General features: G+C 41.2%; 1 protein-coding gene across 1 annotated transcript; it reads left to right on the top strand.

The window, feature by feature from the left end:
- On the top strand, positions 1 to 26,821 carry E2F5 (E2F transcription factor 5). The gene is made up of 9 exons (XM_065398135.1): positions 1 to 165; positions 13,306 to 13,415; positions 14,299 to 14,460; positions 17,878 to 17,921; positions 21,286 to 21,350; positions 22,851 to 23,118; positions 23,791 to 23,991; positions 24,450 to 24,494; positions 26,206 to 26,821. Exons 1-9 carry the CDS (start codon positions 1 to 3, stop codon positions 26,313 to 26,315), a joined length of 1,170 nt encoding a protein of 389 aa, XP_065254207.1. The 3' UTR covers positions 26,316 to 26,821.
- The last annotated feature ends 72 nt before the right edge of the window (positions 26,822 to 26,893 follow it).

The raw sequence follows: 26,893 nt of genomic DNA, 5'->3' as shown, positions 1-26,893 counted from the left end.
ATGGCCGCTCTGGCCGAGGCGGTGAGCAGCAGCAGCAGCGCGGGTTGCCCGGCGGCAGGCGGCGGCAGCAGCAGCAGCCGGCACGAGAAGAGCCTGGGGCTCCTCACCACCAAGTTCGTGTCGCTGCTGCAGGAGGCCAAGGACGGCGTGCTGGACCTGAAAGCGGTGCGTGCGCGGGGCGGGGCGGGGCAGGGCCGGGTCTGCCTGGGCGGGGGGTGGTCGGGTCTGGAGGAAAGCCCCTGCGGGGATGGGGGTTGCATGGGGGTTCGGATCAGTAGGGGGTTCCTGGGCTAGGCTGGGATCTGGGAGGGGGTGGTCGGACCTGTGTAGTATGCGGGTTGTGTGTGACTGTGAATGTGAAGGAATGGTTGCTTGTGCCTGCGTGGGTGGGCCCACCTGTAAATTGGAGTGTCTCTGGGGGAGGACCCGGTTTGTGAGAGGGGGTCTCCCTGTGTGTGGTGGATCTGGGTGGTCTTTGCAGTGGAGATAGCCCAGGGTTGGGGTGGATGTGGAGCTGAACATCATTGGAGGGCGTAATATGTTTTGGGGTGGGGAGTCTGGAGCTGGTCTCTGTATAGGGGGCTTAACATGGGAAAAGACATGGGGGGGGGCTCTGGAGCTGAAAGTGGCGTATGTGTGTGTGTGTGAGAGAGAGAATAGACAGGCTTCTTTCTCTTTCTCATGCTCTATTTCCCATAGTCCTATACAAACAATAACTTCCCCCCCCCCCCCGCCCCCATTCACTTTCCAGAGAGAAACTAAAAGGTGTATTATGACTGAGAAAGGAGTCTTGGAGGGAAAGGGTTGCAGTTGGCATGGCCTGGAACATGAGTAGGATCCTCTCCCAAGGGAGAGTGGAGTCCTGTCAGAGCATGAGTTTTCTTCCTTTCCAGTTCCCCTGCAGTGTAATGGGGCTGGCTTGTAAGTTGCCAAAGTCTGTGGAGCCCCAACCAGTGTCATGAATTACTTGTGACCAAGGCCAGCACAGGTTGCAAAAGAGAACCTTTTCTGCCTGAGAACCAAGCAGAGAGTAAAAGCGCCTATAATAGTGTATCTGTGTCTGGAGGCAGAGAGGACTGGGGGCTGAAGGGGGTTGGAGAGGAGCGAGGCTAGGAGCAGAGGTGGTCTGGGGTAGGGTGACCAGACAGCAAGTGTGAAAAATCGGGACAGTGGGTGGGTGGGTGGGGTAATAGGAGGCTATGTAAGAAAAAGACCCCAAAACCAGGACTGTCCCTATAAAATCGGGACATCTGGTCACCCTAGTCTGGGGGCAGACGGGGTTGGAAGCGTGGTGTTCCATCCCTGATTCCAGTGGGGGCCCCCCCCGAACATTCCTCAGTGCCCTGCTAGGGGTGCGGCCGTGCCCCACAGTTTGGGGACCACTGGTATAAGGCTTGTGCTGGTCTGTACTTGTAAGGCTTTCTCTGTTGCACTGTTTATTTCAGGGATTGGATGGTCATTTTTTGACCAGCCAAGAGGTTTCAACTTCCCAAGAGACCAAAAGGCTCTCTTAATAGGTATGGAATGGAACAGATTGTAGGCACCTTACCCTTGGGTGAGCACTCAGAGAGACAGATCTCTGCATAAGGTGTAGTCCCAACTTAGCTCAAGAGGGCATGGTGAGGTCTCCTGCCAGATCATGATGAACTGGATCTCTAGTCTCCATAGTTTGGGTCATGTTGTAGAGCACTGGCCACTCTGGGTTTATGTTTATGCATTACTAGTGCTTCTAACTTCCATTTTTAGAAAAAAGGCAGTTTGTGTATCTCATTTGTTTTGGAGTTATTTTAATGGAAGCACTTGTGGGATGGCTGAAATTTAATCAGCAAGTACAGATATAGCATTCAGAACTTGTGTGACTTAAACATATGTTCACAGAAACCTCAGAAAAGCAGTTATTGGCATCCTTTCTTCAGGAACTGAAGAAGGACTAAAGTTTCCTTGCCTGTTTTCTACCTATGACAGACAGAGACACTGGAAAGTTTTGTGTAAAAGGAAGAGCCTATTCTGTACTTTACATCCTCCATTGGAAATTGGGGAATGTAGTGTGATACATTTTAATATTATGTTGTACTTGCAAACTCTGATTTTGCTGATAGAAAATGACTAGCTTTTGTTTTTTGCATTTGCACAGAAGAAAATCAGATGGCTTCCAGCTAATTCATTTAAAAATGTATTAAGTTTTTAAAGTAATATCCAAGATTACCTTAACTGAAACAGTTTAGTGAACATTTTTTCCTTTTGGTTTGCTCACATTGTGCATTTGACAGCAATGTGTATTGTCACTTTCACTATCTCCCTATATAAACAGTTTTTTCCTTGTTGAAAAGATCCTTAAATGTCAATAGGGGAGCAGAAAAACAGGTAATTTTAATAAACAAAAGGACTTTTAAACAAAACAAAACTTTTCAGGACATACTATTTCAATGGAGCTCAATCAGAAATGTAAAAATATTCAGTTTCAAAGTTGATAGTATCCTTTTAACTCATTTCAGCACTTGTTCAGGCTATAAATTATGAGCATCCCAAATTGAAGTGATTTTGAAATGGTGTGACATAAAGTAGTTGTCTTGATACCCAATCAGATGTATCCAACTAGCGACAGAGATCTCATATTTGGAGTTTGTCAGATATCCTTGATTTAACTGTACCACAAAGAAGTTGTCTGTTGCGTGATGCTTTGGTGGCCAAGAGGTTGTATTTGGTGAGGTCTTTTAAACTGTTTAGTGTTTGAAGTAGCCTGGAGACTACTTGCTGAAGAAAATGTTCACAGAAGGAAGAAGCAGGGTGTTCAGACATCAAATCTTGATTCCACTGAAGTCAGTAACAGAATTTTAGTGGAAGCAGGATTTATCCCTACAGCCAGGTGGGCACCCAAGAACTGTTGATGATAGAAAATTCATATTACCTACAGATTAATCTCTTGAAAAAGGATGAATAATTTTGCCCAAACTGTCCTAATTACATAATTTATTTGCAATGTTGTTGTAGCCGTGTTGGCTCCAGGATATTAGAGAGACAAGGTCAGTGAGATAATATTTTTTTATTGGACCAACTTCTGTTGGTGAAAGAGATAAGCTTTCGAGCTATGCAGAGTTCTTCTTCAGGATCTTTCACCAACAGAAATTGGTCCAATGAAAATATATTACCTTAGCCACTTTTTCTCTAATTAGGAAATTACATGTACAGTGAAAATGAATTTTGGCCAATTGACTGAGATCTCGTATACTGTTTTTAGTGCAAAATACAATAGAGGTTAGCTTGAAAATTTTGTGCTCCCATACAATTAATAATAAACACCAACTGTTCTTATTGGAGGAGAAAATATACTTTTTCTTAGTGTTTAGTATTGTGCATCAGCATTGGTATAGATTAGAAATGCTAATGACTAAAGTTGTGGGTCTGACATGAAAATGAAACTTTTCAAAGGAAGCTTGGAGGGAAGCCAGAATATATTAGGACTGTCCCAGATTGTACCACAGACTTCCTATGTGATCCTGGACAAGTCAGTAAGCCTTTTTGTGCTTTAACTTTTTCATCTGTAAAATGAGCATAGAACATCCCTGCCTCAAGGGCTGCTGTGAAGTTTACTTTATTATCTGTCATGAACTTTGGTATCCTCTGAGACAGTTTGAGAAGTAGAAATTACAGTCAGTAATGATGGTTCCAGAGATGATGGAGCAAATGGAGATTTGTTTTGAACACTGCAATATATTTCCATTATGGCCCATAATGGCTCCCCAAAACTATTAGGGTTAATTTATTTAGTATTTATGATTCTCATCACCATAGTATCTAAGAGTTTGTCTACATATTAAAGTTATTGTAGAATAAAGTAGATTAGGAATTTAAAGCAGAATAACTATTTTGGCATAACTCCATGTGTGGACACTCTTATTCCTGAATAAGTGTGTCCACACATAGAGTTCTTCCACAGTAGATATCCTGAATAACTCCATGTGTAGACAAGTCCTGAGTTGTCTGTATGTTGTCCACTTTTTCATGGGTATGTAGGATCTCTCAGTGGCATGGTAGTATAGTAGTAGTGATGATTGATATTTAAAACTTTGTCTGTTTTTATCCAGAAAAGCAAAGAAAATTTGAGTGAAGAATGAAAATTAAGGCTCAGGTTTAAATCTTTCTACTTCCTTCACTCCATCCTGGCAGGTTCTCTAGGTTTAAATCAGAAACTGTTTTCTTACATATTTTGTTTGCTGAGCTGTTAAGTATGAGTAGAAGATGGTGGTAAACTTTATTAAAGCACAGTCTGTACGGAATAAATGTTTAGTACTTTCATGACCAATCAAACTGAACAACTGTTTAGCCCAATATCTACTGTAAAGCAGTTACACATGTCTCAATTAAGAAAGGTAGAAACCAAGTTGCATACCTTAGCTACATTTTCAGGGAGTTACAGAATTTCTGTAGGCAGGTGACTCATCAATTTTAGTTCCAGTAGCAGGCATCTTTATAAGGCCAGGGGTTCCACATCTTAGAGAGACATTGCCTTGTGAACCGCCTATCCTCCCATTCAAAATCACTTACCATTTCTGTAACACTTCTGTGACACCTACAGCAGTTGTTTACATGGAAAATAATACTTAGAAGGCATTAAATAAATGTGTTTTTAGCTTCCTGATTTAGCAGTAGAATATGAAGAGGAAGAGGAGCTGGCCATCTACCCGTAGTCCACTAGCAAGTGCCCTTGTGCTCCACGGACTAAAGCTTGAAAATCACTGTTAAAACAGGCTGTGGGATTATGATTTGGGCATGTGATACTGCACAGTTGTTGTCTTGTCATTCTTTTTCCTTCTTCCACCCCCATTAGGTTCTGGTGCACTGTCCCATAAGTGGTCACTAGCAGCAGTTCTCTCTTTAGATGGCTCTGGATGCCTGTCATTGGCAATGGTTCTAGCATTAGACACATACCTTGTTAACATTTAGAGGTAGATGGACTGTGGGAGGAGAACTGGGAGCTTGTCTACACTTCAAAATTAATTTGGATTAAAGGAGGGTGTGAATTTAAAATGCAACAGTTATTTTTCAGTCGTTGCATGTGTGGACATTCTTATTCCAGAATAATGTCCATCCCCATCCATGAAGTTATTCTGGAATAACTGTGTGGGTAGACAAGCCTGGTCAAGGAGATGAAATAAAATTATCAGTGAAGAAGTGAGAAGGGAAGAGATCAGAAAGATGAGGAGGGAAAGGAGGCTCCAAAACAAAAAAAAAATCCCACTGGAAAAGTAGAAACAAGAAAAGAGAGACTAAATTAATCACATCAGAAATGGTGCCGCATGTCAGTTAGGTAAAAAGCAGTGCTTGCAGAAATGCAAGTGTACACATTGTGTGCTACAGCGAGCAAGAAGAGCAGAGCTGAGTTGTCTGAGACAAGGTTTATATTTTTTTAAGGGACAGGGAAGCAGCATACTCCTTATTTCGCGTAACTAGTGGCATGCTGATGCTGCCCCTGCTTTGATAAATGTGCCTGGATTCTAATTTCAACCAAATAACCAATGAACTACTTTTTAAAACTTCCTTGGAAGCATAAAATGGGTCACAGTCTAAATATTCACAGAATCTACGCATCCTGCTGTGTATTTGTCTGCCAGTCATGAGCCGCCTTAAGGGAAAGTCTCAAGTAATATTTGCCTGGGTTACATACTTATTTCAAATGGGAGGAGTTACTAGAAATGGTGACTACTGTGCAGCTATTTTCCACTAAAAATATTTTATTGAGCAATTCCAAATATGAAAAATTTGGAGGGAGAGAAAGGAGAGGTGATCTCAACTGAAGTGAAATGTCCTTTTCTCTTGTAGACCGGGCCTGTTGTGAGCCACCTTGGCACATCTTATTGGAAACAAGTCCCTTTAAAAGAGTTCTATCTACCAACAGTGAGAGAATTGTTGAGACGTCTTAGGTAAAATTTTCAAAACCACCAATTTTGAAAGTGACCTAGGTGTTTAACAGCCTAAGTCTTATTGAAAGTTAATAGGACTTAGACTCTTAAGATGCTTTTGAAAGTTTTACCTCCCAGTCATTAAAACTTAGCGGAACATGGCATTTTTCATGACTTCTGTAATTGTGTTGAAACCAGTTTTGTCCTGTCTGTAGTAGCAACTAAAGGGTTTCCACACATTTGTGGGTTGGAATATGTTGGGGACAGCATCAACCCATTGCTGAAAACTTTTGTCAGAAATGGGTTACTTTCCTCTTGTAGCTGGGCCCTTTCTATATCGTCTGCCATATATAATTTTCAAACCCCTTTTATTTTAGAAGGGTGTATTTTTGGATGGGGGATGGGGCAATGCATTTGAGACCAGTCTGCTAGCTCAGACTAACGGTATAAAATGGATAGTTTTTTTTTTTTTTTTTACCAGCGGTGGTAATAAAGACAACCATTAACTCTTCTTCTGCAAGTACGGGGATGGGTTTTAATTTCAGCTATGAAGCAGAATTCTTTGTTACATAAAAATGAAATTTTGTGATGCATAAATATATAAATGATTAAGTATAAATCTGGAATAGACTGTTCCAGCACAGCTGTTATATTAAAAAATATGCCCTGTGTGATTTTCATAGCACTGCCTACTATTAAAGTTGACCAGCACTTCCCACTGAAAGGCCCTGTTTACAATTGTAACCATTTGGGCTGAGATGTTCCATGCTGGGTGTCTGGCTCAGGATGAATTTCTTTTTGAAAATCTCAGCCAAAACTGTTCCTCTATTTCCAAGAACAAAACTAGAAAAAAATATATTTTGTCCATGTTATAGAACTGTGGTGCCCTAGTACCCCCCACTGCTTTGGAATAGGGACTTGAAATTTGGCATGGGGTAGCCTTTACATCAAGAATGTCTTTTGATGTCCCCCTGAAAATCCACCCAAATTTGGCCACGCTATAAGCCTTTGAAAAATTGCAGCTCATGCATGGCCAGTAGACATCTTACATTTTAGCAGCTAAATTCCCTGAAGATTGTGTCCACACAGGGCATCCTCCAGCCAGGGCCTGAATAGGACTTTCCCTGCAGTTACAGATCTGGGCTGCTGTGGGCCAGGTCTGGGCACTGGAACTAAAAGCAGGAAATTGGTCTCCTGCCCAGACAGTGAGCAGGAGGAATCTATCTGATGCAAACATAAAGAGAAGAGCTGGGCTTGAAGGGATATACTGGGACAAGGAGTCTGGGAGATAGAGGCGGGAACTGGACCTGTGAGCAACAGTGGGAAGGACATTGGAACTGGCTGGGCAAGGAGATTGGGTCTGGAGCCAGTAGGTGTGTGTGGGAAGAGACAGGGATTAAGAATCAAGGCCGAGGGGGGAGAGAGACAGATCTGATGAGGAGCCAGGGTGTAAGGTAAAACTGGTACTGGTTGGGTAAAGAAACTGGGGCAAGAAGCCAGGAGGATGACACTAGGACTGGGAGCCAGTGGGGACAGAGAACGTGGGTGGGTGCGGGGTCTTGGTGACTGGAAACCAGGAGAGGGGAGAGAAACGTCGGCTAAGGAGATGTGCGGAGTAGAAGTGGTATTGGATGGAGAAGGAGACTGGGACGGGGAGTACAGAGGGGTAAGAGTAGGACTGACTGGACAAGGAGATTGGAACTGGAATGAGAATCCTGAGGAATGGAGATTGACTTTGGGTAGGCTAGAAGAATGGGACTGGATAAGGAGCCTGGGGTAGGGAAGAGACAGAACTAGGACAAGGATAGGTTGAAGGGGACAGAGTAGAAGGGCTCACACATGGGGAGGAATGGGCAAAAGAGTCTGTGCTCACACTCCCCTCCAGAGCCTGGAACAAAACCTAGGTTTCCTGAGTTCATCATTCCTCTGCTGTCAGCAAATAGGAGTGAAACCCACTGGCAAAGTGTCTCCTCCCCCTCTAGCATAGAAGATGACAACCTGCTACTTCTGTCAGTTACTCTGTCAGCTCAAGTGGCAAAGGTCTAAAGGTTCCAACCCAGTTGATGACCTATGTGGGTATCAATAAGATGCCACATGTTAGAACTGTTTTTTTTTTCCAGTTTGCTTATTTAAAAGTCTTAGGAAATTACACAAAAACTAAATTAAAGGAATATTATTGAGTTTGCCTGTTTAACCTTAACTCACCCTCTTGTGGCTATGCATTGTGAAAAGTCTTTGATTATATGATCATGTGCTGTTCTGTCCACAGGGACGCCTGCCTCCATCAGTGCACAGGCTGGACCTCCTCTGGGGATCATTCAGAACTGTGTAGTGAAGGAAGCTGTTGTCCATAGGACCCCTGCTTTATTTGTTGCGGAAGTTGGAAGGTGTGTTGTGAATGAGGCAGGGGATTTCAGGAGACATAGGACGGTCTCATGGTTAAGGCAGCTGAACACTGCCTTGGAGAATGGATTCTAGCCCTGCCTCTGAATTCATATGTGATGCTAGCTGAGTCACCTAAACCATACTTTTCACAGGTGGTTACTAATTGTGTGTTCCTCATTTTCTGGGTGCCTGACATGAGACCCTGGGGTCTGATTTGCAGAAGTGCTGATCACACACAACTGCAACTGAAGTCAAAGGGAACTGTGCTTTGAACCTAGAAAGTGCTATATAATGCTAAGTACTGTACTCTGAAAAATCAGTCCTAGATGTATTAAATTTGGCACCCAAAATTAGTGGCTACTTTTGACCTTAATCTCATTAGGTATGTTTACACTGCAATTGAGAGGTATAATTGCAGGATATGTGTACATACCTGAGCTAACTTTCATTTAGCTACATCAAAGCTAGCTTGAGTAACTATAGCAGTGGAGACTCAGCAGTGGTCACTAGAGTATGCCAGGGTCCTGGCTGGGCAGATCCAGTGGGTGCAACTGCCTGTGCTTTGGTATGTCTGCAGGTGCTGCAATCACACCTCCTGTAGACATCCCTTCTGTGCCTCAGATCTTCATCTGTAAATAGAGATAATACCCCCTTCCCCCATGTACCAACACCCCCACTTTATAAGGGGTTGTAAACATTAATTAAATAATATTGATACATTGGAGAGGGTTCAGAGAAGAGCCGTGAGATGCTTCAAGGATTAAAAAATGTCTTATAGTGATAGACTCAAGGAGCTCAATCAGTTTAGCTTAACGGAGAAAGAAGCTTAAGAGGTGACTTGATTACAGTCTATTAAGTACTTACATGGGGAACATATTTAATTTTGGGCTCTTCAGTTTAGCAGAGAAAGGTATAACAGGATCCAATGGTTGGAAGCTGAAGCTCAACAAATTCAGACTGTAAATAAGTCTGAAATCTTTAACAGTGAGAGTGATTAACTATTGGGACAATTTACCAAAGAGTTGTGGTGGATCCTCCATCGCTGACAACTTTTAAATCAAGAGTGGATGTTTTTCTAAAAGATCTGCTCTAGGAATGTTGTGGGGAAGTTCTCTGGCCTCTGTTACACAGGAGTTCAGACTAGATGGTCACAATGGTCCCTTCTGGCCTTGGAATCTATGAAGCAGTCAGATATTATAGGTTTCAGAGTATGATGAATGCCATAGAAAAACCTATGAGGAAATTAATTCTGGCTTTAGAGCAGGGTTTGACTATTGTGCAGTAAATAAGGCATAGGGCACACATTGAACAACGAGGAGAAAACAGAATATTGAATAGCTGCTCATTAAGTGAACACAGACCATCCTTTGCACTGAATGAGGCAGGGGTCCTGTGAAAAAATAGTGTATGATCATATAAGGAAGGATTGTAAGACAATCCATATGCACAGGGTGACAAAATTAAGGTTGCATATTTGTTTAATAAACCAGGAAAGTACAACATGCTGTTACTAATTTAATATCTTTTTGATATGGGCTGTAGTAATTCCTTCTTACCATTAATAATCTCGTTTGATAGGTATTGCATGTGAAGTGGAAGTAGCATTCCTTTACTTATAATGCAAGACTGTGAAAATTGTCTTCCCCATTTTCCTTTTATACTGTATCTTATTAATTAAAACGCCAATCAGGACAGTTTGGTCTATTGAAATTCCTTACAACTTGTTTTCTGCTGGGAGGACATAATTGCTTTGGCAGGTCAGTGAGTTGGTTATGTTTTAGAAAAGATGGAAGTGTATGGCCTTTGCTGTATAATAGGTTTATTTTTTATTCTGGTTTTTGGCATTTTTAATGTATGATTACACAGACTGATGTACGGAGTGTATTCATTAGTAGATTTTGACCATAATGTACAAGTGAGTTTCATGATTAGAAAAGCAAAGAGTTACTGTCACATTCTTCTTCAATAAAATGACTCATTTGCATCATTATCTATCTCTCCTGCTTTCCAAAATCCTTGTTTTTAATCTCGCATGTATTTTATTTATTTAAATAGTTTCATGTCTTCTGCACCATTACTAAATAGTTTGAAGACTGAGTACTTTATTTAAAAATAAAACTTTTCACACACCTGTTCCAGTTTAGTATCCTTCCCTATTTTTAGAGGTGACTTAAAAAGCGGGACATGTAATACTTGCAGTATCACTTGAAGTAAAACAATAGTAGAATGGGTGCCCTTTGCTTTTGTCCACTACTTCATTCCTTTTTAGGGATAAACTAATCTGTCTCAGGCCTTGTTTATCTGCTGGGTAATAGGTTATTACCTTGATTCACATATTAATCCATCTGTACTTCGTATGTATTCTTAATTCCTCAGTCTCATAGGAGAAGAGTCGTGTGTTGGTTTGAATCTTAGTTGGCAGTTATGTCTTCTGGAGCTGAAATAGTGGAGCGTTAATCAAGTGCTGGATGTTGTTGGGTTTAATTATGATAAATGGCTTTTAAAATAAGATTCTTTCTACCTATCTTTGCTGGATTTCTAGGTAGAAGTTATGCTTACTAAGCCTTTTTCAAAAGGTAGGGGATAATTCTGGAGACATTTCAATTGTCCAAAGCTGTGAGCTATTGCTAAGTGTGTAATGACTTCCACATTTGTCCATTAAATTGCTATGCTATGCTGGGTTTCTATCTCATTTCTTTTTATGTGTTTCAATAGCTTTAGTATGGAACATGCTATATAAAAGCAAAATCAGTCCTACTCCCAATTCTAATTGTGTATTATGTTCTTAATACAAGGGTCTGTATTAAAGGCTTTCCTAATTATAAAGTTGCTACACTCTGTTATGTCTTATGATTTCTACATTTCTCATGGAACACATGAAGAATCAATCTGCTTTGTTGCTCTATAAGTGTTTCCTCAATGATTTGGAGAGAAGGTCCAATGGTGGGATCCAGAAATATATTAACAAAAGATAGCTGCTCCGTTTTATATCACACAAGACACACCGACATTTTTTTGGCTAGACTACCCCCGGTTATTGAGGCTTTAACTATTCTGTGATGTGTGGTTCTAAGGCGAACATGAGTTAATCCAGCATAGATCTGGATTAGCTTTTCAGAGTCACCAGAGGAGGTAGACTCCCTTCTAGCCTCCTCTACTCTTTGGGTTTATTTGTTTATTGTTGCAGAGAGATACTGCCCTCCTTCTTCCATATTCTCATTCTCCACCTTCCAAAAAGAAAAATTCAGACTTTTTTTATGGGGTTGGGAGGAAGGAGAGGGATTGGTTATTTAATATTTGGGACATTCACAGCACCTTTGTACTCTTTCCTGCCTGGCGTATACCCAGCTGGCTATGGAAGAACTGGCCCCTATGTTGAGGTAATGGGCGGATTCTCTGAGCATGGTTTGTAGAGCTCTGCATGCCATTTTTATATGGAGTTTGGTTGGATTCTGATCTTGAAGGAGAGTGGTGCAGAATGTGCAAGGCCTTTTGTTTGTGGTTTGTATTTTGTTTGATAAATTCCTGAGAAATTTTAGTGTTTGTTACAAAACTTAAAAAAATGGGTGAAAACTGATACAAAAAAATCAATGTCAGTTTTTTGGGGTAAATATTAGCAGTTAATATTGGGGGATGGAAGGAAAGAAAAAGCAACAAATAGAAAGGTAAGAGTGTTGAAAGTAAAAGCAGTTTAATGCTGGTTCATTTCATTAGCTGTACATTAACTGTACATACACGCATGCATGTACATGTGTGTATCTTCCACTACATTGCCTTACTTTAACAGACAGCCTTGCATTTACACTCAGACTAATTTATTATTAACATAAGAAAATCCAGTCCATTAGGTAGATTTGTTTAACGTACTCAGTACTTTTCATGTACTTAAATGGTCCAAAATTTGGGTTAAAATCCAAAACTCAATCTTTTGGAGTTCAGGACCATTTGTAAACCTTAATGATATGTTGCAACCCAAAGGCCCCCCCTCCAGGGTTCAGGGGTGCGGGGCAGGAGACAGGGGGGCTCAGAGCTAAGATTCCAGGTGCTCTAGCCAGACGTGAATAGCTGGAAACCCCCCCAACCAGCAACTGGGGGGGGGGAGCCAAGATAATCCCCCCAAAACACACCCTCCCTCCATATGGCCCATGTCAGAGGTGGAGGGGAACCTGGGGAAGGAATTGGGGGCGGGCAGAGGGATGCGGGGGACTGGGGGGGTAAGGATATGGGAGCAAAGCAGTCTGGGGGAGGGGCGATGAGCCTATAGTGCCCCCAAAAATATAGCCCCCCACACTGCCATAGGCAGTAGAGGGGTGGGGGGAATTTGAGGTCCTGGAGATAAAGTGGGGGGAATGGAGGAAGAAATTAGTTGGGGTATAGGTAGCATGACAGAGGGGAAGTCATCTGGCTGAGTGAGAGGGGTACATTGGGCAGGGGCAAGCTTGGTGGGGAGGACAGGAGTGGAAGGGGGGTGCTGCTCAGTTGCAGGGCAGGATACACTTTGGGAGGCCAGTACTTTACTGAGAACATGACACCGTTTCCCTCTCGGCTCCTGACCTTGTAGCCGGCTGGGCTTGGCTCCCCACTCTGGGTGTTACATACACCAGCGTCACAGTACTGCTCCGGTTTAGCCTGGCCACCCTGCTGGGGAGGGGTGGGAGGGGGGGAATTTGTGTGAGTAACATTGTGACCTGGCGCATGGGGTCGTAGCGCCTCTCACTCAAATTTGGCCCAGCTTGCCCCCCGTCATCATGACGGAGGGGTTGCTAGGCCAACCCTAGGCGGCGCTGCAACCCTGTGCACTGGGTCACAACACAGGGAGCAAGGAGCCAAGCCTAGCCAGCCCTGCAACTCTTTGACGTGTTCTGGCGACCCAGTTTTGGGTCGTGACCTGCAGGTTGAGAAACCATGGACCTGGAATCAGCACCCAGGAAGCTTGCTGAGCTTCAGGTGAGCAGCCTAATGGGCCAGTTTTTTGCCTTGGTGTGCAGATTGCTGACACTTATCTCTGTTCTTTTAACAGGCTGCTGATACTCTTGCTGTGAGACAAAAAAGAAGAATCTATGACATCACCAATGTTTTGGAAGGCATAGATTTAATTGAGAAAAAGTCAAAAAACAGCATCCAATGGAAGTAAGAAGTGTCAATTCTGCATATTTTCACATTCTCAAGCGAGGAAAAAGTTGTTCCTTTTTCCTTGGCTATATTCAACAATAATTAAAATTCATTTTGTAATCAGTGGTAGCCTATGTAGAATATGTCAGTGGTCTCAATCCAGTTCCTAATGACCGGGTGTCCTCACTGCAATTGTCGTCCTTGTTTTCAGAGAGGCCAAAAATTGAATGGTGCTGGAGACTGAAGTACTCTGAGCAGTGAAGTCTGAAGTTTTCAGCATATCTGAGGGGCAATTTATCATTGTTGTTTTTCATACTGTACCATGTTTAGATTAAAGTGACAATCCTGAAAAGTGAAAATCTGGCAATTTTCATGGGCACTAAAATTTATATAACATAACTTTATAACTTGCTACTTAAAAGAAATAAATCTTTGAACTTCAAGATGAGTTTGGGCAGGGATTGGGGATGTGGCTGTGATGTGTGTTGTAGAGTTGAACAGAGCAGTGTCAAGGACCAGGCAGGCAGTGTGCTAGCCTAAGATTCTGTCTATGCGAAAACATGTTCCATTCTCCCATTGCCCCAGTGAGGAGCTAACTAGGGGGAATTGAGCTGGGTACACAGCCCTGACACAGAAAACGCCACCCGCCATGAAAATGGAAAACAGTGACTGGAATCCCAACGTTGGCCCCAAATTTAAGACATTTTTCAATATTTTTCTACTTAAAAAATAAAAGCAGGAATTTTACTACTTCTTAGTATTTCATAATATAATTAATATGGTGGGTTTAAAAAAAAAAAGCAAGACCTATGCTTCAAACTCTCTCTCTCTCTCTCTGTAGTTTTGTACATTATCATTACACATATTGTGACTGCATAAAATATTGTACCTTTTTTTAAAGAGGTGTAGGTGCTGGCTGCAATACAAAAGAAGTCATAGACAGACTGAGGTATCTTGAAACAGAAATTGAAGATTTGGAACTAAAAGAAAAAGAGCTGGATCAGCAAAAATTGTGGCTGCAGCAAAGCATCAAAAATGTTATGGATGACTCCACAAACAACCAATATCCTTTGGGACGTACATTGTGTCCATTCATGAAATAGAATTAAAGAAGCACCAGTCATATGTTAAAAGGTTGGTCACATAATATGACCTGCTCTAGAAGTGAGAAGATATTTGAACTAGGTGACCAAGGGGGGGTTACTAACTCTAGAAGAAATAGAATTGGTCTCAAGCATTTTTCTGTTAAAATGTGATTTCAATTTTCTTTTGCACTGGTAGTGAAATTAACTCACCTTGTGAAGCAAGTGCTATGAGACGATAGCAAGACCCATTAGGCTGTGGAATACACAGTGAGATCTAAAGGAGTAGAAGAAACTTTGCTTGTGGCATTTTAAAACCAAGCTAGACAAAGCGCTGGAAAATATACTGTAGGGAACAATCTTGTATTGGCAGAAAGAGGCACTGGATGGTCTAATACAGTGGTTTTCAACTTGTGGTCCATGGACCCTTAGGGGTCTGCAGTCTAGGATTTCCAAAGGGATCCCACCTCCATTCAAATTTTTTTAGGGGTCTGCACATGAAAAAAAGGTGGAAAACCACTGCTTTAATAGGTCTTTTCAAGTTTTAACCTCTGTGATTGTATCAATGGTAATCTGGAAATAATCCATCAGAAATTTACACAGTGGTAATTTTTTAATGTAGAAAATCCAGACTTTTAGCATTAACTGAAATTAACTGCTTTCGTGGTTTAAATTAGATTTAGGATACTCCAGAATATTCTTCTTTGGTTGTTCATAGGATAGGTTATCTAAAGCTTTTGAAAAGATATGTGAGTTGACAAACTCCTGAGGCTTTTTGAAACTGGAACTGAAAATATCCGGTGTGTAAACAGGTAATAAGTCTATTGTTTAAACTATATTTGCTCATTACTTTGTAACCACATGTTTAGCATTCTTAGGGCTAGTCTACACTGCCCATGGTAAAGCGCTGCCGTGGCAGCGCTTTAACGTGGCTTGTGTAGTCACGGCAGAGTGCTGGGAGAGAGCTCTCTCAGCGCTTTAAAATAACCTACTTCCACGGGCATGGCTGCACTCGAAACTCCAAAGCGCTGCCGCGGGAGCGCTGCTGGTACTCCACCTCCATGAGGGGATTAGTTTACAGCACTGGCTCCCAGCGCTGGGCCACTGTTTACACTGGCGCTTTACAGCGCTGTAACTTGCTGTGCTCAGGGGGGTGTTTTTTCACACCCCTGAGCGAGAAAGTTGCAGTGCTGTAAAGTGCCAGTATAGACAAGCCCTTAGAGGATATTGAACAAAATAGGTCATTAGAGATTTTGGAGAGGGAAAAGTGCACTCTTATCTATAAGTAGCTCTAAAGCACTTAACACTATATTATGATTGTTCAGTACAAACTACTCCAGTCAAATCAGTGATTTTTATCACGTCAGAGCCTGCTTAAATTCACAGATCATTAACCTGATAGACTGCAGCTGTTCTAAAGTGAATCCAGTCAATACAGATAACATAACAGGTAAGGTCTCTAATCAGCAAAGCAATTAAATGTGTTTAAGTGCTATGCTGAATTGAGGCCCGAATGAGCTGTGAAATTATTTCCCATTGAATAAAGAGATTACTCTGCATGTGCAACAATCCATTTTTAAATGAATTATTGATTGTGAAGGCACAGTTTGGTCCACTTTCACAAAGCTCTGAGTGGAGTCAGTTTGCTGAGAGTGCTGGGAATGGAGTGGGATTGGGCACCCCAAGCCACCAGAGAAGGTCTAATAGTGAATAGTGTACCAAACCTTGTTAACAAAATAATTGAGTAATTGGAATGTAATTAAATATCTAAAGTAATGCAGGGCTAAGTTTTGTCTTGTGTGATACTGCAAGCTGAATACCTAGTAAGCAAAACAAAACCCTAAGTGCCTGGCCTCTACTTCTAAACACTACAGATAAAATGACTTTCAGAAATCAGCTTTTACATTTGAAAAAGGGTAGATTTGAAATGGAAACTACAGTGATTAGTTATAACCTAGTTGAAACATTGACTAAGAACGTATTGCATGAAACTTCAAAATAGTTTATACAAATATATGGCACTGTCTCTCTAGCTGCAAATGGTTTCTCAGGGAAGTCCAGTCCTAAAAAACCGCCATGTGCAGTACTCAGTTTGAAATACTTATTAATTGTATGTGGTGGGATTACAGGATTAAACCAAAAATGTTGTTTTTCAGGATGCGTTTTGACTAGGACCAATTTGAAAGTGAAAGGGAAAGCAGGTGCTTTCAAAGTTGTTGTAAGTGTATGAGGATATGGGTGTACACACAAATTTTTAAAATAGAACTTGTTTTACACCTTTGGAAGCCCTGCCATGCCCTTGCATTAAGATATATTCAGAGCTCTCTGTCCTACTTCTGAACATCAACAGGTTCCTATTTGGTGGTGGTTTTTTAAATTACATTTTAGTGGCTTGCAATTATTACAAAATAATTTATATGTTAATGGTGGCAGAGTTAGCAAAATTCATTTGACTGCACCAAATTCCATGAGACAAAATCATTAAAACTAAATCATTTTGGTTCTAAATTATTTAGAAGAAAAACGTACATAACATGGATCTGGGAACCAGTTTTCTCTCTCTTGATAATGACAATGTCTTGATTTTGCTGTAGTTTTTACACAGAAACAGTAAAACATCTCATAGCTTTCTGTGCTGTTGACTTATTTCTTAACTATACTTACCGCAGCCAACGTTGTTTTGTTTTTTTGTTTTTCCAGTAAAGCAATTCTTTTTCCAAGCTCCAGTGCTGACCTGTGTATTTTTATGGTTGACAGGTAAAACCTTGAACTTAAGGATTTTTCATAGAGCAATTCCCATAGACTATGAATTAAACACAGGATGTTGTTTCTTTTCAAAGCTGCTTGCCTCACCTATTCTGTAGGCTGCATCTAGTTCTTTGATGGGTATGTCGTCACTGGCAGAATTCATCCTGGATTCATCCGGAATTCATGCTGATCCATGATGGCTTTGGACATACTGTATCATAGTGATATGATATTAACCAGACTTATCAGTAAAAAGGAGATGGTGGTAGTATGTGTGAAATACATTTAAATAACATTTTGGAAACTTTCTAATGGTAGTCTAAAGCCAAGGCTTTGCTTGAAAGGCTTTGCTGGTCTAGTTATACTGGTATGCTATATTGACAAAGCATTTATAATGTGGACATAGCTAATATTGACAAAATTCTGCATTTGTATAGCTGCATCCTTTTGCCACTGTTATGTCAGTCACAGATCCCACTCTTGACCAACATTAGCTATAACAGTAAAAATGTAAAGTGTAGACCTTCCCCTAAACAACACACTGTAGGAACACAAACTTCTTTTGTAAACTGCACTAAATATCAACTTCACATTGCTTAGGGAAAAATCTCAGCTTCTTACTTCTTGAAAATTTCCTTGACATAAATCACATTTTCATATGTCACTCATGAAGACATCTGTAATTGCTTCAATGGTAAGTTGCTGCTGCTAGACTGTATTTTTGTAAGATGTTTGGAGCAGGTGTTTTAACCAGGGAAGACAAGGTCATAGTGGAGAAGCTAAATGAATTCTTTGCATTTGTCTTCACTGCAAAGGATGTGAGGGAGATTCTGATATTTGAGCCATTCTTTTTAGGTGACAGATCTGAATAACTGTCCCAGATTGAGGTGTCAATAGAGGAGGTTTTGGAACAAAGTGATACATTAAGCAGTAATAAGTCACCAGGACCAGATGGTATTCACCCAAGAGTTCTGAAGGAACTCAGAAATGAAATTGCAGAACTACTAACTGTGGTATGTAACCTGTCGCTGAAATCAACTTCTATACCGGATGACTGGTGGATATCTAATGTAACACCAATTTTTAAAAAAGGCTCCAGAGGTGATCCTGGCAATTACAGGCCAGTAAACCTAACTTTAGTACTAGGCAAATTGGTTGAAACTATAGTAAAGAACAGAATTATCAGACACATAGGATGAACATGATATGTTGGGCAAGAGTCAACATGTTTTTTTGTAAAGGGAAATCATGCCTCATCAATCTATTAGAATTTGTTGAGGGGGTCAACAAGCACATGGACAAGGATGATCCAGTGAATATAGCGTACTTGGACTTTCAGAAAGTTTCTGACAATGTCCTTCACCAAAGGCAAAGCAAGAAGTCATGGGATAAGACGGAAGGTCCTTTTGTGGATCAGTAACTGGTTAACAGGTAGGGTAGGAATAAATAGTCAGTTTTCACAGTGAAGAAAGATAAACAGCCGGGTCTCCAGGATCTGTCCTGGAACCGGCGCTGTTCAACATATTCAGAAATGATCTGGAAAAAGGGGTAAACAGTGAGGTGGCAAAGTTTGCAGATTTAAAAAAAAAAAAAAAATTCAAGATAGTTAAGTCCAAAGCTGACTGCAAAACGTTACAAAGGGATCTCACTAAAAGTAGATGACTGGGCAACAAAATGGCAAATGAAATTCAAAGTAATGCACATTGGAAAACATAATCCCAACTATACATACAAAATGATAGGGTATAAATTAGCTGTTACCACTCAAGAAAAAGATCTTGGAGTCACTGTGGGCAGTTCTCTGAAATCCTCCACTCAATGTGCAGTGGCAGTCAAAAAAAGCTGACTGAATATTAGGAAAGGGATAGAAAATATCATAATGCTGCTATATAAATCCATGGTATGCCCACACTGTGAATATTGTGTGCAGTTCTGGTTGCTCTATCTCTAAAAAAGATATATTAGAATTGGAAAAGGTACAGAGAAGGGCAACAAAAACGATTAAGGGTATGGAATAGCTTCCATAGGAGGAGAGATTAAAAAGTCTGGGACTGTTCAGTTTAGAAAAGTGACAACTAAGGGGGGATGTGATAGAGGGCTATAAAATCATGAATGGTGTGGAAAAAGTGAAGAAAAGTGTTATTTACTCCTTCACATAATACACTAATCAGAAGTAACACAATAATCAGAAGTCCCCAATGAAATTAATAGACAGCATGTTTGAAAGAAACATAAGGAAGTACTTCTTTACACCACGGACAAACAACCTCTGGAACTCATTGCCAGGGGATGTTGTGAAGGTAAAAATTATAAATGGGTTAAAAAAACAATTGGGTAAATTTATGGAGGATAGGTCCCTCAATGGTTATTAGCCAAGATGATCAGAGACTCAACCCCATGCTCTGAGTGTCCCTAAGCCTCAGACTGCCAGAAGCTGGGACCGGACGACAGGATGAAGCACTCAGTAATTGCATTGTTCTGGTCATTCCCTCAAGCATCTGGCACCAGCCACTGGTGGAAGACAGGATAGTGGTCTGACTCAGTATTACCATTCTTATGTTCTTGTGCATTAACCATCAGACTTGAAAAAAAGCTGTTTGAAACCTCTAGAAATGGGATTTTTTCAAATACCTCTCCCCCTCACCCCAGCCCCTCCCCAAAAACACATCCTACAATACAAAATGGCTATTTAATGAAGATCTAGAGCCAAGGATTCCATATTCCCACTATTGAGCAAAGTTCTTACAACATGAGGATCATTATTTGTATTTATTATATTGTTACATAAACCTCACTATAACATAGTGGTTTTTTTCCATAATTACTTTGAATTTAGAAAATGTTTGCAAGTGTAATTATGTTTATAAGAAATGGAACTTACAATACATAGCTACTTGATACTTTGAAACTACATACTTCGACAGAAGCGACATGAGCTATTAGATGTCTTTTCCATCTGCAGTCATGGATGTATGGAAGGGGGGCTTGGTTGCCCCCAGGGCATTGTTTTTCCTAATGCGGGCTCTGCAGGACCTGTCCAAGTTCTGGGGGGGGGGAGGGGAGCAGGTCAGGACATGTTGGTCTGACCCACCAGAGGTTCCCCAGAAAAGACAACTCAGGCCCAGGCTTCCATATATTTTGTGGGGACAGCTGCAGCCAGGGGGAATCCCTGACAGTACAGTTCCAGTGGAGCCATGCTACTGGGGATAGCTGAAGCCAAGAGCTGGGGGATAAACACAAAACATCTGCACAGATGGCTCCTGTCTTTCCCTGGATTCCTCATATTCCACCCAGTTTGGGAGTGGTGAAAAACTGGGACCTCTCCCCCACAGGAAGATGTGGGAGACTCTCTGCAAAGACCTCTAGCAGAGATTTCCCTCCCAGGTTCCCCTCCTGGTTTTTCCACAAGAGGGGACAATGTGGTCCAAAGTTTAGAAAACAATTCTAGGTTACATAAAATGCCTTTTCTCTAGTTTTGCCTGAAGAAGAACTTCAAGATAATGTTCTCTGTAGCCATGTACTTATATGTACTATAGAGTTTAACCCAAAACATAAAAAAGGTTATTACAAGAGTTCACTAATTACAAAATATGGAAACACTTAGAATGAGGTTTACAGTGAGAGAAGTGCTATCTCGCAATACACTGTGAGAGAAAAAAGCATTATCCTAATTTTATAGGTGAGAAACTGAGGCACGGAGAAGTGAAGTGACTTTCCCCAGGTATTTCAAACAGTCAGTAAGCTACAGAAAGAAAGGTGGTGTCCAAGTGCGCTGTGCAAGGCAACTACACCCAGATTGTACATGCTACAGAGACTGGAGTTCTGGGGACATATAAAGCTAAGTCCTTGGATATTCTGGTTATGAATACATAGATGGACAGGTTTTTTTCAAACATTGCTCTCATTCATTGTTCCTGAAGTACATCAAAATGTGCAGGATTTGTATCAAACTAATGCTGAAGTGGCATTAGAGAACTATATTCCATTTGAGTGTACACAACCCAAGAATGTGTAAAATTACATATGGTTAACATTTTCTTAAATTACTACTTCACTAGGAGACACACTTCTAGCAATTCAAGCACCTTGTGGTACACAATTAGAAGTACCTATACCTGAAATGGTATGTACAAACTGTTTGCTTACATATGTGTGGTGAGGGAGGGGTAAGGATGCCTGTGTTGCAGCTAGCAAGGTTTGTCTCTTCGTCTGTGTGGGAGAAAAAATTAGGATTCACCTAATTGGATGTGGACTGATATTGGGTAAACAGCATTTTTTGCGCATCTAGACAGACTAAAAGTGATTATACCTTTCAGTTAAAACAAGATACTTTGGGTTTTCCCCTTCCTTCTTCTCTCTTCCGCTTGCAAAAGCCCAATAGCTGCCGTTTCTCTTCAGGCAAAAAGCAGTGGTGCTTCCTTCAGTCTGTCAATGCTGGTCTTTCAGTGGCAAGCTCCTTTCCTCCCAACCCCTGCTGGGCCAAGGAATTTGGAAACCCAGATCAGATCCCCACAGAACAACAGAGGAAGCGGTAGAAAAACAGATTGTCATTTAGGACTAGACCAGATAGAGCATCAGAGAATAATAGAGAGAACAATCTTGCTTTGGCCAAGAAAGATGGATGGGCAAGACAATCTACTTTGCTTCATGTTTTTACCTTCTGCCATCTTCAATTTCTGTGATACAGTGCTTTTCAGTTTTTCATGCTGCCTACACAGGTGGGGAAAGAGTGGCAAACATTTTTTGTGCAGTTGTAGGAGGATAGTGATTCAATTTGATGTGTTTCATATTTTAACTTGAGCAAAGAATGAGTAAAAGCACAGTAATTAAACAATGAGGTTATAAAAAATGCCACAAGGTGAACTGCAATGCTAATCTAATGAGACTGTCCTTTGTACTGCTGGACACAGATAACTTGTATTGGTTGTCTTCATGACTGAAATATCTCACCTGTTCCCAAAATAGAAAGATAATGACTTAATCTCATGAACTGGCCAATGGTAGCACCACTGCACACGCCAGATTGAATCACAAGAACTAGCTCTTTAACATGAAGGCTTCATGTTGACTATTCTGCAGGGAAATTGTCCTGTGTTCACTGAATCAGGGAGGAAAGGATTTGGCTATGGTGGGACAGTTAGTTCCAATTAAGTCAATTTTGCAGATGAGAAAATTATTTTAAAGAGGCTACTATATGTCCCGGGGTCAGGTTTTAGTGGGAACCCTGCTGTGACTCGCAGCTAAGCTTGAATTCAATTACATGAGCATTGCACAGAATTCTGTACTTGAGTGCCATGTGTCAGTTGTTAATTATGTGAGAATGTAGAAGGGTTGGAATCTTATTGGTTATGGGGTGTGTTGTATTGGTTTTAAGTCTCTTTTTCTGTCTGATGTGATGTTAGTTAACTTTGTATAAAACTGTCTTAATGTGGTCTTATGACTAGAAAATTGTATGTCACCTTGCAATGGCATCTTGAGAATTTTATTCTTAAATAAAAGTTTTCTACCTAGGCAACTATGCATTTCCATTACTTTCTATGGCAATCACTGCATGCAGTTATTTGGCTTAATTGTCAGTGACAAGGAATTGTAACTGTTTTATTTCAATGTGCCACCTTTAAAGGGACAAAATGGACAAAAGAAATACCAGATCAGTCTAAAGAGTAGTTCAGGACCTATCCACGTGCTGCTTATTAATAAAGACTCAAGTTCCCCCACGCCTGTGGTGTTTCCAGTTCCTCCTCCTGATGACCTTGCACAGCCCCCATCTCAGCCTGCAATTCCAGTGACTCCCCCAAAACCTACTGCATCTACTGAGAATCCATCAGAGCAGCATGACATTAACCAGGAGCAGCATTTACCACATACCCCAGTTACAGATACACCATCAGGTGGGTCCATGGTTTGTTTCCCCCCACCCCCAAAAGAGATTTTAGAGATGGGGTAGAGAAAGGGAATCAACTGTTAGCATAATGTAGCAGCTGCCGGCCTGAGACCTGACACCAATGGAGTTACTGTCAGCTGGCTGGAGGTTGCTGGGGGAGGTCACCATCCTCTTCCTGTTCTATGTTCAGACTTCTGTTGAAATGGATTGTTCCACTTGCAATTTATCATCCTATACCAGAAACACCTCAGAAGTGATCCAGAAACCAGCCCACAACAGGGTTCTGGGCTGTTCCTCAAGGTGATTGTATGTGGTGTATGAAAGACTACAAACCTCTACTGGAATGTAAAGCTTGAATATTTACCTTTGACAAGCTTGTACTAGGACAGTCCCTGCTGTTGTTGCAAAAGGCAGTTTTATGTGAAAAGCAGGCTTAGTGAGGGAGATTACCTGAACTTGTTTTTATCACTAATAGATAATCAAATGCCGTTTAGCAACATACTACAGAAATTGTGAACCAAATCTCTGAAGGGCCTTGAGACCTGTGCCTGGTTTTTGAAAGGAGATGACATCTCAAATACTGGCCATGTTCTACCAGTAAGACTTAGCCAGATACAGGTGTGTCTGCATATAGTTTACCATAATAGACTTTGTAATATGTATTTTTCTGCCATTGTAGACAACAGTGTGCAAGAGAACAATACAACTCCAGCAACTCCTTACTCTAGCCTTCCGGACTCCTTGCTGTACACGAGCCTTGCAACAGATGCAACACAAACTACTGCTAGCTCAAATGACTATCAGGCCTTGCTTCCCTTGGATGTTAATTGTATTCTCAAGCCAAACTCATTTGATATAGCAAAGATGGATGAGCCCACAGGTAGGCAGACTCTCGTTAGTTTAACCCTTCCTGACAAAGCTAGCAGCAGATTTCCCAGGGGAGAAGAGGCCAGCAGTTTGTCTTGTCTGCAGCCTTTCCCTTCTCCTTCCTGGAGCTCTTTTCTTTTCACCATTTTGGCTGTGGTTGCTATCTGGTTTTGGGTGAAGTGCATCCCTCATAAAGATGCTCCATTCTGGTACATTGCTTACATTCCCTTTGTAGTTATAAGTGTTTGTGTAACCTAAGAATAGCACCAGAAACTGTCCAAAAGGAAAAGTTAAGGGGTTTTATTATTTTAAGCCCAGTAGGATACTGGTCTGGTTGACTATCTCTATTGCTCTTGAAAGCATTACGTTATAAATGTAGTAGCCTAACAGCTAACATTCTCCATTTCAATAGCTGTTTAATGCACAGAACCTGGGCTGACTTTCACAAATAAGTGCTTTTGTGTTTAACAGGAACTATTAGTAGTGATATCATTGACGAATTGATGTCTTCAGATGGTAAGCATTTAGCATTCCTATTTTTTTTAAATAAGCAGAGTTATATTTTAAGAATGTGATCCATTCATAGGAACGTAGGACTGGAAGGGATCTCCTGACTCATTGAGTCTAGTCCTCTGTTATTGCAGGCAAATGTCATTCATATCTGAATTCATCACTTCCCTAGGTTTTTGTTCAAATCTGATTCCAAAATTCATTACTAATATCTGATATTAAAATAGCTGCCACACAGGCCCCAGCTTCCTCATTTCCCCTGAGGTGCTCAACCCCTGCTCTGCCCCAGGCCCCACCCCCACTCCACCCCTTCCCCCAAGTCCCCACCTCTTCCCATCTCCTTCCCTGAACGTGCCCTGCCCTCATTCTGCCTCCTACATGCTGCTGAACAGCTGATCCTCAGCGGGCAGGAGTTGATCGGCAGAGCCGAAGGTGGGCAGAAGGTGCTGGTGGGGGTGAGCTGATCGGCAGGGCTGTCAGTGGGTGCTAAGCACCCACTAATTTTTTTTCCACGGGTGCTCCAGCCCCGGAGCACCCATGGAGTCGGTGCCTATGAGCTGCCAGCACCATTTTAAACATGACCTATTTCACTCCCACCTTTCCTGTTGCAACTCTCCCTTTCCACCTTTATTCTAGTTTCCATCACTTACCTGTTTTCCCTTCCATATTGACTGTCACGATATTAAGGCCCAAATCCTGCGAACACTTACATGTGTGAGTAATGTTATACATGCATAATACCTTTAGATTCATTGATACTACTCATTTGCATTAAATGATGCCAGTGTTCAATTTTTTGCAGGCTCAGGGCCTAATTGAGTATCCAGTTGATGAGAGAGAATGACTCAGTGGTCAGGGTACTACATGGAGAGACCTGGGTTTAATTTCCTGCTCTGCTGCAGGCTTCCTGTGAGAGTTTGGGCAAGTCATCTAGGGCTTGTCTACACTTACTGGAGGATTGATGCTGCGGCGATTGATGGATGGGCAGTCGATAATTGACTGCTGATCGCTCTCCCGTTGACTCCTGTACTCCACCGGATTGAGAAGAGTAAGGGGAGTCGATGGGAGAACGTCTCCAGTCGACACTACGTAGTGTGGACCCTGCGGTAAGTAGATCTAAGCTACGTCAACTTGAGTTACGCTATTAACGTAACTCAAATTGTGTAGCTTAGATCGACTTTCATGCATAGTGTAGACATGGCCTCAGTCTCTTCATGCCTTAGTTTCCAGTCTGTAAAGGGGGATAATAGCATGACACTACCTCACAGGAAAAATACATTTTAAGACTGTGAGGCACACAGGTACTACAATAATGAAGGCTATATAATACAATAGATCCACTGCTAGGTACCAACCACAAAGGCTGCTTAAGTGTTGCTTTGCTGCAGCAGAAGAGACTAATCTCTGTTACACTTCACTGGCTTTGCTGCAGGTAAGATTGCAAAGGAAATTTTTTCTCCTCTAAAGAAAATTCGTTTAAAGCATAGTAAATAAATGGTGTCTACACATTTAAATTATTTTTAACCTTATTTTGGTGGAGTTGCACCAGGATCCCCAATGCACACGAATACTGCCAAAGCAAAGCAAGTTGTAACATTTTGGACTACTGACACTGGACACCAAAGTTTTTGAAATTTACTGGATGTTGCAAGGCAGAATTTTAATTATAATAGATTTCTGTGATTCTATGACTAACTAAACTGTTCTTGTTTTACAGTTTTTCCTCTCTTACGACTCTCTCCTACTCCCGGAGATGACTACAACTTTAACCTGGATGATAATGAAGGAGTCTGTGATCTTTTTGATGTGCAGATACTAAATTATTAGATTCGGTGGGAACCAGACTGTCATATCTACCTCTAACTTTATAACATTCTAGACTTCTTCATAACCTAAGTATTTTAAATAATGAATGTATAACCTCTTAGTTCACTGACTCTGGGAGTGCATTTCCTTTTGCTTCCTTACCTACTTCACAAAACACCTTAAATTCAAAACCAGAAGAAAGGGCTTTTATCAAAATGTTCTCTGGTATTTTTTCACAAGTTACATTAATGTAACTCAGCTTTGAAATCCCAAGTTCTCCCCCCCCCCCCCTCCTTTTTCTTGCAGCCTTCTGGTTACTTAAAAAAAAACCCCAAGGCTTGTCACTTAGCAGAATTTTCTTTCTGCAGCTTTACTGTCAAGAAGCTTTCTGTATGTTTTTAACCTTTCACTACAATTTTTAAAAAGCGTTCACTGCCAAATTTTGAAGTGAAGGACATTAAATGAGTTAAGTTAAATTGTTTCAGTGAACCAATTTTGTGAAGTGCCTTCTGTTTTAGCACTTTAAGTTTCTCACATTTTGACTTCTGACATTCCACTTTCCTAGATTATAGGAAAGGTCTGTTTGTAGTTTGTATTAA

This window comes from Emys orbicularis, chromosome 2, assembly GCF_028017835.1.
Source record: "Emys orbicularis isolate rEmyOrb1 chromosome 2, rEmyOrb1.hap1, whole genome shotgun sequence".
Classification (NCBI taxonomy): domain Eukaryota; kingdom Metazoa; phylum Chordata; order Testudines; family Emydidae; genus Emys; species Emys orbicularis.
This window is presented reverse-complemented; position numbering and strand designations above follow the sequence as displayed.